The sequence below is a fragment of the Rhinopithecus roxellana genome, chromosome 5, assembly GCF_007565055.1.
Source record: "Rhinopithecus roxellana isolate Shanxi Qingling chromosome 5, ASM756505v1, whole genome shotgun sequence".
Taxonomy (NCBI): Eukaryota; Metazoa; Chordata; class Mammalia; order Primates; family Cercopithecidae; genus Rhinopithecus; species Rhinopithecus roxellana.
Window position 1 is genome coordinate 14,494,346 of NC_044553.1, and position 14,570 is coordinate 14,508,915.

At 38.8% G+C, this 14,570-nt stretch overlaps 1 protein-coding gene across 2 annotated transcripts in view; it reads right to left on the reverse strand.

Moving 5' to 3' along the window:
* ARMH4 (armadillo like helical domain containing 4) overlaps positions 1-14,570 on the reverse strand; it is a 165,113-nt gene that overhangs the window by 118,566 nt on the left and 31,977 nt on the right. Inside the window, exon 5 of one of the 2 annotated variants that reach the window (XM_030930952.1) lies at positions 5,408-5,798. The exons of the other annotated variant lie outside the window; for it this stretch is intronic. Within the exon in view, the coding sequence (XP_030786812.1) occupies positions 5,749-5,798 (50 nt within the window). The 3' untranslated portion in view covers positions 5,408-5,748. Of the gene's footprint in view, positions 1-5,407; positions 5,799-14,570 lie in introns of those variants that run through there. 2 annotated transcript variants of the gene reach the window in all.

Below are 14,570 nucleotides of genomic sequence, written 5' to 3' on the forward strand. Positions count from 1 at the left end.
TTATTTTTTATTTATTTTTGAGATGGAGTCCACTCTGTCACCCAGGCTGGAGTGCAATGACGCCATCTCAGCTCACTGCAACCTCCACCTCCCGGGTTCAAGTGATTTTCCTGCCTCAGCCTCTCAAGTAGTTGGAATTACAGGTGCACACCCACCATGCTCGGCTCATTTTTTGTATTACAGGTGCACACTGCCATGCCCAACTAATTTTTAGTAGAGACGGGGTTTTACCATGTTGGCCAAGCTGCTCTCGAGCTCCTGACCTCAGATGATCCACCCGCCTTGGGTCCCAAAGTGCTAGGAGTACAGGCATGAGCCACCGCGCCCAGCCAGGATTTTTTTAGTGGACTGGTTTATGAACAATTTTTATAAATATTTCATGGGTGATTGAAGATAACATATTTGCTAACAGTTGGGGACAGTATTTGATATATGTCAAGGAATGCTTTTGTCTCAAATTTTATTTTGTTTGAAGATTTTGCCAAATTGAATACAATATATAAGAAGGATAATCTATAATAATATAAAGCTGTTTTAGTATTCAAAAACCAATGAGTATAATTCAATATAGTAACAGCCTAAAAAAGAAAACCATATCATCATCTTAAAAGGTACAGAAACATCAATGCAGAAAAAGCATTTGATAAAAATCCAACATCCACACAATGTCCAAAAAAAAAAAACAAAAACAAAAAACAAAATCTAAGCACTCAGCAAACTAAGAAGGGACAACTTGATTGTGTTAAGTTTGGGCTGTCATAACAAAATGCCAGAAACTAGGTGGCTTAAACAAAAGAAATTTATTTTCTCACAGTTCTGGAGATTAGAAGTCCAAGATCAAGGCACCAGCCAGGTGGGTTTCTGGTAAGGCCTCTCTTCCTGGCTTACAGATGGCCGCCTTCTTGCTGTGTCCTTATATGGAATTTCCTCTCTTGCAGAGACTCTAGGGTCTCTTTCTCTTCTTCCTTCTGTTGTTGTTGTTGTTTTGTTTTGTTTTGTTTTTTATTTCATTAGAGATGGTGTCACTCTGTCACCCAGGCTGAAGTGCAGTCACATAATCACACAATCAGTTCACTGCAGTCTGGAACTCCTGGGCTCAAACGATCCTCCTATCTCAGCCTCCCAAGTAGCTAGGACTACAGATGCATGTCACTATCCCAGCTAATTTATTTCATTTTTTGTAGGGATTAGGGTCTCTATTGTGACCAGGCTGGTCTCAAACTCCTAGTCTCAAGCAATCCTTCTGCCTTCGCCCCTTTAAAGTTCTGGGATTAAAGGCATGAGCTACCCCTCCCAGCCCACTTTCTCTTTTTAAAAGGACACCAGTCCTATTGGATTTGGCCCCACTCTTATGACCTCATATAACTTAACTACCCCGTTACAGACCCTATCTCCAAATACAATCACATTGGTGATTAAGTCTTCAACACATAAATTTTTTCTATGGACACAATTCAGTCCATGATAAAAAGTGTCAACAAGAAACCTCCAGCTAACATCATAATTAGCCCACTTGTATTTATTGTCATTATTGATGTATTTGTGTTTGTTACTGTATTTTTCCCACTTTTTCTGTGCTTAATTTTTCCTTTTTTTTTTTTTTTTTTTTTTTTTGGCTTTTTCTTATTCTGTTTTCCCCCACTACTGGTTTATAAATTATACATTCCACTGCCTACTGCATTTTTTTTCAGTTGTTACTCTTCAATTTTACCATGCATATTTAACTAACCAAAGACTGAAGTTAATCACTATTTTATCACTCAATAAGAAGGGCTTTAGAGCCCTTTAATCCTGACTATATCTTCCCAATTTAAGTACTGTCATCCACTATTTTAGCTCTGTCCTCTCTTCTTACTCCATAAATTAGAAATTATATTCTATACAGAGTACTTATGATTTATGTACATATTTATCAATTTATTTGCTATTTCTTCTTGCATCTCAGTCCCTCCTTCTAGAATTATCTTTCTTATTCCTTAAATGCCATCATAAGTTTCTTTTCTAAAATCTGTTGCCAGTAGTTTTGCCTTTGTTCTTTTAAAGTAGAGGCAGATCTTTCTAGGTTATTCGTTAATTTCTCTTATCTCATTAAAGAGAGTCTCCTGTTTTCTGGTTTCCATTTCCACCATTGCTGCTAAGTCTGCTCTCAGTCTACATTTTGTTCCTTTGTAGGTAATCTGCCTTTTTCCTCTGGCTTTTTTCCTTTAAATCTGGATCTTCAGATTTCTCTCTTTGTCTTCATTATTCTTTCATTTCATTACAATATATCTTATTGAGCATTCTTAACTTTTTTTATTGATGTAGAACATACAAACAAAAAGTTGACAAACCATAAGTGTACAACTTAATAAACTATTACATCGTGAACCTGCATATTCACCACCCAGATTCATTTTTTAAAAAGCAACATTCTATTGTACCAGAAGCTCCCTTCATACCACCATTATTACCCCAAAGGTAAGCACTATTCTGACTTCTAACACCATGCATTAGGTTTGATGGCTTTTGAAATTTCTATAAATGGAATTATATTGTATGCATTTCTTAGTATCTAGCTTCTTTCACTGCAAGATCAACCCCCATATTGCTGCATGTGGCAATCATCCATTCATATTTAGCACCATATAGCTTTCCATTGTATTAACATAGCACAACTTATTTGTCTATTCTACTGGTGATGGTTAGAATTTAGGTTATTTCAAGGTTTTTGCTTTTTCAAATAATCAGTGTTGCTGTTAACACTCCTGTACATCTTTTGGTGTGCTTGTGTTTGCATTTTTGATGGTTTATTTATCTTGTGTGATACATGTTATGTTTCCTGTGTCCATGGATTCATGTCTTGTCACAGTTTGGAAAACATTTTCAGCCATTACCACTATGAATCCTATCCCTCTATGAACTCCATATCTCTTTCATTCTCTCTATTTTCTCCTGCCGGAAATCTGATTAGGTAAGTGAGAAGTTTTCACTCTACCCTCCATAAAGCTTAGCTTTTCTTTCATGTTCTCTCACTTGTCTCTTTGTGCTACACTCTCTATAATGTATTCAAATTGATCTTCCAGTTCATTAATTTTCTCTTTTGGAATATTTAACCTGTCATTGAGGCTTTTTTCCCAAAAATTATATTTATATTTCTAAATGTTCAATCTGGTTATTTTTAAAAATCTGCTGGGTCATTTTTGATAGCGTTTTATTACCTGCTCATTTTTGTGATATTTTTTATTTCCTTAAAGCTTTTATAAATGGTTATTTCATATCTATGTCTGTATGGTTTTAGTATCTAAGGTTCTGAGTAAAGAGTAAGCCAATCTTACTTGTCTTTGTCTTTTCTGGTGACTCTCAGTCATGGTGGTTCATTTCCTTGTTAATTTGTTGATGTTTTATTACAACACATTTATTTTATTGCTCACATTGGCTTGGTTCTAATCTGTGGGAAACCTGTGGGACTCCATTGGACATGATTTTTTTCAGACAGAATTTACATTTGCTTCTGTGGGAAGTCAGGGTGTGATACAAACCTAGAACTACTTTATTTTATTCCCCTTACACAGGCTTAATGTGGAAATGTCAGTCCAGGTTCCTCATCTTACTACTGGCTCAAGTGTAGACACTTAGTACAACAATGATATTACTATTTGTCCCAGAGCACCCTTACCTCTTCCTTGAAGTTAATTCCTTGGGTTTCAGCCCATATTTGGAATACACCAAGCTAGAAAGTGCAATCCTTGCAGATTTTTCTGACTACTTGTAATCCCATTAATTTATTAAGGCATATGTTTTACCCAAGATCTAGTCATTTTGCTATGTCAAAACCTATTCGTTTTCTGTCAGAATCTGAAATCCAAATAACATACTTTTCAAAGGCATCCATATTCAAAATCATCCATTTTATCTACATTGTAAATAGGTCCAACGAGCTGAGTAAGAGCTTTTATTTGCTTTTCAAACTCCATTTTTAAATTCTCCAATTTCAAATACTCATAAGAGAATCTGTAATCTGGGTATATTTTAAAATTAGATAAAATCTCAAATGTTATTATTAAATATTACCTTCTAATAGAGAACTGAGAAATAAAGCTGCACACCTACAACCATCTGATCTTCAATAAAGTCAACAATAACAAGCAAAGGAGAAACGACTCCCTATTCAATAAATGATGCTGGGATAGCTGGCTAGCCAAATGCAGAAGATTGAAACCAGTCCCCTAACTTTCACCATGTACAAAAATTAACTCAAGATGGATTAAAGACTTAAATGTAAGACATAAAACTATAAAAATTCTAGAAGAAAATCTAGAAAATACCATTCTGGACATTGGCCTTGGCAAAGAATTTATGACTAAACCCCCAAAAGTATTTGCAACAAAAATAAAAATTGACAACTGGGACCTAATTAAACTTCAGAGCTTTTGCACAGCAAAAGAAACTATCACGGGAGTAAACAGACAACCAACAGAATGGGAGAAAATATTCACAAACTATCCATTCAACAAATGTTTAATATCCAGAATCTATGAGAAATTTAAACAATTCAAAAAGCAAAAAACAAACAACCCCATTAAAAATGGGCAAAGGACATGAACAAACACTTCTCAAAAGAAGACTTATGAAGAAATGCTCAACATCACTAATCATTAGAGCAATGCAAATCAAAACCACAATGAGATGCCAACTCACACCAGTCAGAATGATTATTAGAACTCAAAATATAACAGACGCTGGTGAGGTTATGGAGAAAAGAGAATGCTTGTACACTGTGGATGGGAATGCAAATTAATTCAGCCCCTGTGGAAAGCAGTTTGGAGATTTCTCAAAGAACTTAAAACAGAACTACCATTTGATTCAGCAATCCCATTTCTGGGTATACATCTAAAAGAAAACAAATAATTCTACCAAAAAAACATGCACTCATATGTCCATAGTGGCACTATTCAAAATAGCAAAGGCATGTAATCAACCAAGATGCCCAACAATGGTAGACTAACGAAAATGTGATACATATACACCATGGAATACTATGCAGCCATAAAAAATCATTTCCTGTGCCACAATATGGATGTACCTAGAGGTCATCAAACTAAGTAAATTAACACAGGAACAGAAAACCAAGTATCACATGTTCTCACTTATAAGTGGGAGCTAACATTAAGTAAATATGAACTCAAAGAATGGAACAACAGACACTGGGGTGTCTACTTGAGGGTGGAGGGTGGAAGGAGGAAGAGGAGTGAAAAACAAACTATCGAGTACTATGCTCACTACCTGAGTGATGGGATCATTCATATACCAAACCCCAGTGACACACAATTTACCCACGTAACAAACCTGTACATGTACCCCCAAACCTAAAAGTTGAAAGAAAAAAATAGACATTACCTTAAACATGTCTGTTAATTTATTCAGTTATCTCCTTGTTAAATGCATCATCACCACGACTTTTTAAACTACATTATCAATCTATACAAATTTCTTGAAAATTTTTACTAAATTTCAAATTTTCCATTCACTGTGTAATAGTAAATATAATAATTTAAAATTTCCTCCATTGTAGCCTTAACAATATTCAAAAGGTATATTCATGAGAAAATAAAAAGGCTCGAGACAAGATAGTCCACTTCAAACACAAGTGGCATAATGTTTTGGATTCAATTTCCATTTCAGACAGCTGTTTAAATATTTTCTTGACTGGGGTGAAGGAGCTCACACTTGTAATTCCAACACTTTGGGAGGCCAAGGCAGGCAGACTTCTTAAGCCCAGGAGTTTGAGACGAGCCTGGGCAGCATGGTGAAACCTGTCTCTACAAAAAATACAAAAATTGGCTGGGTGGGGTGCTGCACATCTCTAGTCCCAGATACTCAGGAGGCTGAAGTGGGAGGATTGTCTGAGCTTGGGAGGCCAAGGTTGCAGTGAGCTATGATTGCACAACTGTATTTCAGCCTAAACAACAGAGCGAGACTCTGTCTCAACAATAAATAAACAAATAAATAACTAAATAATTTTCTTATTTCATATAATATTACTTTTTCTAAATTTGAGGATTCTGCTCTTGATAATAGCATTGCCTATATCTGGTTAACAAGCTGAAGATACGAGTTAACTTAAGTACCTTCACATTTACTGCTCACAACTCCTTTTCAGCCATGAGCCCATATAATTGGTATGTTATCCATTATCTTCTATAAATCCTGCCCCAAAGTTATACTGGTAGAGCCCTATAGCAATAATTACAAGTTCTAGAGTTCCATACTTGCTCCTTTATTTTAGAGACAGGGTTTCGCTCTGTCACCCAGGCTGGAGTACAGTAACACAACCATAGCTCGCTGCAGTCTGGAACTCCCAGGCTCAAGAGACCCTCCTGCCTCTGCTTCTCGAGTAGCTGAGATTACAGGCATGAGCCACTGTGCCTTGCTTAACATCTGCTCATTAAATAACCCACTTTTGATTCAGATGACAGCTTCATATATTTCCCTCTAGAAAACGAGACTACAAAAATCCTATTCTATTTCTCAAGTATGCTATAAAGAGAAACACAAAGCTATACTAATATTATATCTATAAATTCCGAGCCATCTGGAATATCTTTCTCTTCAGCAATTTAGTCATCTTAAAGGACTACTTGCTTTAAGCAAACATACAAAACTTGCATATAAAAATCCACATACACTCAAAATATAAATTATAGGTTGGTTAGGTTGATTATTGACTACACAGAAATATGTATGAAAGTAGATTTCCCCTTCAAAATGTAAAACATGACTCAACCTATCTAAAATGAGGCTTACATAATAATTTGTGGAAATATGCATTTGTCTTATCATATTTGCATGCATTTAGCTCCTTGAAGGCAGAGATTTTACCTTAATCCATTTTTGTGCCCCACTTCCCAGGATCAAGCATTGTGCCTCACACAGAATAAGCACTCAGTATATGTTGACTGAATGGAAATAAACTGAACAACACCTTATCTTCCTCTTCAAAATAAATATTTAAATGCCTTTATAGAACTCCAATCCAATTTTCATTAAGTTATGTCACGTATATATTTCAAATGAGTATAACTTTTTTTTTTTAAGAGACTCGGTCTCACCCTGTCACCCAAGCTGGAGTGCAGTGGTATGATCACAGTTCACTTCAGCCTCGAACTCCTGGACTCAAGCAATCCTCCTACCTCGACCTCCTGAACAGCTGGGACTATAGGTACATGCCACCACACCCAGCTAATTTAAAAAAAAAAAAAAAAATTTGTACAGGTGGAGTCTCACTATATTGCCCAGACTAGTGTCAAACTCCTGGCCTCAAGCGATCCTCCTGCCTCGGCCTCCCAAAGTGCTGGGAGAGAGCCGTTTTCTACTCACTTATTCTACTCATCAGTGTGGGCTGGGTGGTCCAGGAGGCTTCATAGAGGAGAAAAGGTTTGAGCTGAATTGTTTCTGTTTCTTTCCTGGCCTCTTAACTTCATAGCTCCCTGTTTATACAGCAGAGAAGCTCTGAGTATTATTTGCTATAGAATGTGACAGAATGATCTTTTAATCATATGGGTATATTTCTTGTGTGGTGAGAACAGTGCTATACTGCCTGGAAATGAATCATACCTTTAACTGGGATGGAATTTTATCTGAAGAGTGGCATGTACATGGTATTAATCATGACAATTGTAGGACTGTCATTGCCTAGGAATTAAATGTGTGTCCTTCAACCTGTAAACAGGACAGACAATCTGTATGCAGGGGGTAGGGGCTCACTACTACTTGGTGGTGAGCCCTAGGAGAAATTTATGTCTTGGTCTTGGCTCTTCTATGTGGGGGCAGGGGTGGGGAGTAGAAAATGAGAAGTTTACCCTTTACATAGGGGAAAAAAAAATAGGCAAGCACTGAGATGCCCGAAAGTCTGGCAAAGTGCCTGAAATATTGTTCCAGTGCTTTGGGAATAGAATATAAAACACTAAGAGCACGGAATGGGTCAGGGCCCATAAGCCCTAGAAACTCATTAGCGAAGACCAGATAGAAATTTGTACCTGGCGAATCTAATTCATTTTCTGTTTCTTTCACTTTCTCAGTTTATTTGCTTTGTGTTCCCTTAGGTTTGAGCCAGGTCTTTAAAAACTTTCTACTAATTTCAGTTGAAACAAGTGAAAGGATGTACATCTCTTCCTGAGCCAGAGTTTTAATAGGAAACAGGATTCCTCAGAGAGCATGTGAAGCAGACACCTTGAAAAAATCCAGAGGGAGCAGCCAGGCTCCTGCCCACCTGAAGAATCTCCTTCTCCTGCTAAAACGTTGCATTTTCTTTATGCTGTTTTAATAGAAGAAGAATTTCTGTAGCCTGCTGTGTCTGGAGATAAGCAATGTAGAAGGAGGCAGAATGGCTGGAGAAGAAAAGACCCTGGTAAATGAGGGCAAAATCAATGTAAATCTTTAAGGAACAATCTAATGCTTCCAAGTGTGATAACTTTTAAATCTTGTAAGTCCATTTAAATTGGTGTATTACATTTTTCTTCTAATCTTTTCCCTCAGGGATATACATTCATTTAAATGTTTAGAGGTAGTCCGATGGCAAAACAACTTCATGGCTATGAATACGGCTTGATAAAGCGCAGTCGATGCCATCCACACATTATTCTATACATTTTTAAGGTTTGTAATGGTTTGTCCTCCAATGCAATAAAATTCTCATGTTCACACCAATCAAAGAATACTTACATATGTCTATCCTCATACTGAAACATCATGCCTTTGAAAATGCCTTAATTTTCTGCAAACATCTAAAATATCTTTGAAATTTCTACCACTCACATCTAGTTCCAAGCTACGGGTTTGCCTCAGCATCTGCACAAAAGCCACCACACATGGAAAGCCCTGCTTAGACCACTGCCCACAGGGATTCTCAACCCTGGAGTCTATGCCCAGATTAAACAGTCAGAACAAATCCTTTTGCCAGGAATCTGAACATCACCCTCAAAAGAGACATGTATCTCTTTCTATAGAAATACCTAGTTTACTGTAAACTAGATATTTATTAACCTGAGGCTGAGCACCTGATTGCCTCTTCTTCATGGAAAAGCAGCTGCTCCAGTTGTTAAAAGCTATTCTTAAGAAATAATTCATCTAACCAGTGAGCTATGACTTGGTTGACTGCTGGCCATAAAATAATTTATCGCTAGTGTGGTGTATATGGTATCTATTCACCACTCTTTAGAATTTTTTCCATACTGTTAGGTTTGTTCCCACTCATTTTTCCACAAATGTCAATAAAATTATACAGTCACACATCACTTAACAATGGGGATACATTCTGAGAAATGTGTCATTAGGTGATTTTGTCATGATGCAAACATCATAGAGTGTACATACACGCATCTAGAAGGTGTAGCCTACTACACACATAGGCTATAAGGTATAGCCTATTGCTCCTAGGCTCCAAATCTGTAGAGCATGTTACTGTACTGAATACTGTAAGCAACTGTAACACAATGGTATTTGTGTATCTAAACATAGAAAAGGTACAGTAAAAGTACAATATTATAATCATATGGGACGACTGTCATATATGAAGTGTGTTGTTGACCAAAACTTCATCATACAGCACATTACTGTACATATATACACAAATCTATAACACAAACACTCCCCCATGCCACACACACACACACACACAAAGACACACAGGGATATACACCAATCCAGCATTTTTCTAGGATGGAACTAAAGTCTCTCCTGACTCATAGAGTCCTTTTTCTCTCCTGACTCTTAGAGTCCTCTTTTGGTGGTCCTTTCTACCTTCTGTCAATGAAGAGAGTCAAACTCTGTAAAATATTTGAGGAGATATATTCTGAGCCAAATATGAGTAAACATGGCCCGTGACACATCCCTCAGGAGGTCCTGAGAACATGTGCCCAAGGTGGTCAGGAAGACCTGGAATTGATAGAAAGGGAATGTTCAGGTTAAGATAAAGTTGTGGAGACCAAAGTTCTTTTGAAGTCTTATAGTGGCTGCCCTTAGAAACAATAGGTGACAAATGTTTCCTATTCAGATTTTAGTTAATCTCTTCAGGATTGGGAGGGTCTGGAAGAAAAAGATCTAGCTCTGTTATAATGGAGATTCTTTACAGAAGCACATTTTCCCCCATAAAGGACAGTTTTGCAGGGCCGTTTCAAGATATGGCAAAGAAACACGTTTTGGGGTAAAATATTTTTATTTTCTTCCTTGTCTTCCTTGTCCTTCCTCTGTTATGCCAGAGTCAGGTTGGAAAGTAAGTCACGATATATAGGATTAAATAAAACCCATCTGATGAGAATTTATGATTTGTAGGCCAAGACTATTCCTTAGATAGGAATTTGGGCAAGATTAAAAAATCAGAGTTTAGTTCTCACTTCTGTGTTGCATTTCTGTTTTGTATGTATCTGTCTTACCTCTTCTACTAGCACTTGCGCTCCCTTAAGAGCAAGATCCACCCACAATTATTCTTGGTATCATCTGAATAGCCAAATAAATACTTGTTAAATGCACACATAAATGAAAGAATAAATAAAACCACTGAATATGTACAAAGCTAAATCCTTTATCATTATAAGCCATTCTGTATAATTTTATGACTGCCTAAGGTAAGATTACTAAGCAGTGCTGGACTGGCAAAAAAAAGGCACGCATGCACACACACACGCGCGCGCACACACACACACATACACAAAACAGATGAGGGGAACCAACTCTACAAAGTTTACTTAATTGCAATTATACCAATAAATGAATTCCCTGTGGCAAGAAAGCATACCAGAAAAATGAGAGTAAATGTCAGGTATCTTTCTTCAACAGCAGAATTTGTGAACACAGCTTTATGGCAATACCTCACAATATTGATTTTAAATATTTTTGAAATACCACGGGCTATGTGAGCATTATTTGCAAACGTGATGCCCATTTTGAGTGCTAAGTAATGGATGTACTAACCCACAGAGAATGCAGGTACTTAGGAATAGAGCTCTGTCATAAATGCCAAAGAAAGCATAATGATTTCAGGACAAGACAACAAAATGACTTACCAGAAGAGGCAACTGATAACTGAAATCACCAGCAATTCTGTGTTTCATAATCTGTCATGTAAGACACTTAAAATGACACAAAAATAAAAACAAGAAAAGGAAACCTCATCCTTCCCCAACATATTTGGCAATAAGTATTAGATGTTTCATGTGATCATGTTAATAGTTATAAAATTATTTTTTATTTAATTCCCATTCAACAGAACAGGCATCTGGGGGAGAAAGAGCCAGCATTGAGTTCACCATTAAAATCAAATGAAGGGCATATTCCATGGAATACTCTTTTCCATGTCATCTCCACTCTGTATCAGTTAAGTGGCTCTGTCACTGAGGCAAAAGTAAATCAGAATCCAAAGCATTTCCAAGAATAAAAGCCAATGCTCGTGCCCATTCTTAACACAGAGTAAACATTCATAATCTCGCACTACAGAATCACAAGTAGCAGGAGACAGTTCAAACCTATCACACTCTTCTTGATCTTTAACATCATATACCACACAGCAGCAACCAAAGGAAAAATCATCCAAACTTGGTTTTATAAATATGGCCTCCTGATGGGATTCTGAATACTCTTTATCATTCATCCATTCTAGCTGCCTTCTAAATTGAGAATTAAGAATTTTCCCATGAGAATTGAGAAATAATAAGAAAAGAGTCTGAAAATGAGTAATTACAAGGAAGGCAAAACAATTGATTTTGTGAATTAAAGTGCAGGTAAAAAGCAGACACTTCTCCCATAAAAGTTACATGAGCACTTAAGTATCCTCAGTGGATCTTTAAAGAAAAATATCTTGGGCTACCCTCTTTGGGTCCCCTCCCTTTGTATGGGAGCTGTCTTCACTCTATTAAATCTTGCAACTGCACTCTTTTGGTCCGTGTTTGTTACAGCTCGAGCTGAGCTTTCGCTCGCCGTCCACCACTGCTGTTTGCCGCCGTTGCAGACCCAACTCTTACTTCCATCCCTCCAGATCCAGCAGGGTGTCCGCTGTGCTCCTGATCCAGCGAACTGCCCATTGCTGCTCCCGATCGGGCTAAAGGCTTGCCATTGTTCCTGCATGGCTAAGTGCCCGGGTTTGTCCTAATCGAGCTGAACACTAGCCACTGGGTTCCAGGGAAGACCCACGGCTTCTAATAGAGCTATAACACTCACCGCATGGCCCAAAATTCCATTCCTTGGAATCCGTGAGGCCAAAACCCCAGGTCAGAGAACACGAGGCTTGTCGCCATCTTGGAAGCAGCCCGCCACCATCTTGGGAGCTCTGGGAGCAAGGACCCCCTGGTAATATTTTGGCAACCACAAAGGGACCTCCAAAGTGGTAATATTGGACCACTTTCACTTGGTATTCTGTCCTATCCTTCCATAGAATTGGAGGAAAATACCAGCCACCTGTCGGCCAGTTAAAAACGATTAGCAAGGCTGCTGGACTTAAGACACACGTGTGAGGCTATCTGGGGAAGGGCTTTCTAACAACCCCTAACCCTTCTGTGTTGGGGATATTGGTCTGCCTGGAGCCAGCTTCCACTTTCAATTTTCCTGGGGAAGCTGAGGGCTGACTGGAGACAGAAAGCTGTCATCCCGAACTCCCTCTGGCATCAGCCGGTTGAGATCATGGCACAGCCAGAAGTCTCTACTCAACAGTCGCCCATGTATGCACCCCTACCTTTCCTTCTGACCCACACCTCCTGGGTCCCGACCACGACTTTCTTCAAAGTGTAGCCCCAAAATTCTCCTTACCTCTGAATCTACTTCCTCTGATCCCTGCCTCCTAGGTGCTAATGGTTTAGACTTTCATTTCCCCTAGCAAGCTGTATCTCCAAAGGGATCTAGGGAAGCTCTACGCTGCATCCTTAGGCATCTAGGCTACAAAGCCAGGGAGTCTTGTCCCTGGTGTCCCTCCCAATTTAGGCATACAGCTCTCTACATGGGCAGTTATGTGGGACCCATTCCCCACCACCCTTGCCAGGGCCCCAAGTTTGTAAATGGCTAAGAGAGAGAGAGATGGAGGAAAGAGAGAGAGAGATATAGGAGAGAGAGAGAGATGGAGGAGACAGAGAGAGAGACAAAGGAGAGAGAGAGACGAAAGAGAGACAGATGGAGGAGAGAGAGAGATGGAGGCGAGAGAGAGATGGAGGAGAGAGAGAGAGACAAAGGAGAGAGAGAGACAGGAGAGAGAGAGAGACAGAAGAGAGACGGAGGGGAGAGAGAGAGAGATGGACGAGAGAGAGAGAGACGGAGGAGAGAGAGAGAAAGGGAGTCAAAGAGAAAAAGAGAAAGATAAAAATAATAAAAAAATAGTGTGCCCTATTCCTTTAAAAGCCAGGGTAAATTTAAAACCTATAATTGATAATTGAAGGTCTTCTCCATGACCCTATAACACTCCAATACCACTTTGTTGTCAGTGTAAATAAGGGCGTAGTCCAAAAGCACTGAGGCCACTGACAACCAGTAGCCTTCCTATCAAAAATCCTTAACCCAGGAACCCGCAGGTGGCCCAAATGCATTCAGTCTGTAGTGGCAACTGCTTTGCTAACAGAAGAAAGTAGAAAATCAGCCTTTAGAGGAAACCTCATCGTGAGCACACCTCACCAGTTCAGAACTAAGTCAAAAAAGCAAAAAGGTAGCTTACTAACTCAAAAAATCTTAAAGTATGGGGCTATTCTGTTAGAAAAAGGTAATTTAACACTAACTACTGATAATTCCCTTAACCCAGCAGATTTCCTAACCGGGGATTTAAATCTTAATTACTATACAAAGGTCCGACCAGACCTAGGAGGAACTCCCTTCAGGACAGGACGATAGATGGTTCCTCCCAGGTGATTGAGGGAAAAACCAAAATGGGTATTCAATAATTGATACGGAGACTCTTGTGGAAGCAGAGTTAGAAAAATTGCCTAATAATTGGTCTCCTCAAACGTGCGAGCTGTTTGCACTCAGTCAAGCCTTAAAGTACTTACAGAATCAAAAAAGACTATCTCACTATCTCACTCCTGACTCAGAAGGTTACCTACACCCTCTGTGAAATGAATTTGCATAAGAACTGTTGTCTACGGAAATGCATCTTGATGGGGCAGCTAGGTTGTTATGAAATACTCAGGAACCCAGCCCAGCTCTAGGACTCACCCCTGAGTAGGAAGGCAATGTTGGGCATGCTGATAAAGGACCACTAGAATCCAGCAGCCCAGACCCCTTTCTTTGTGGTCAACAAGGTGGGAAAAGGGGTGCAGGACTGCTATATCGCTACATTGGTGAGTGTAACGAATCCGATAAGCAGAGGTCCATGGGTGGTTATGCGCCCTGGAAAGGAATAAGCATTAGGACCATAGAGGACGCTATAGGACTAATGCTTATCGCAAAATGCCCAGGGGTGCTGGCATCCCTATGTTCTTTTCTCAGATTGGAAACATTCCCCCCAAGGCAAAAATGCCCCTAAGATGTATTCTGGAGAATTAGGACCAATTTGACTCTCAGACGCTAAGAAAATAATGACATATTCTTCTGCAGTATCGCCTGGCCACAATATCCTCTTCAAG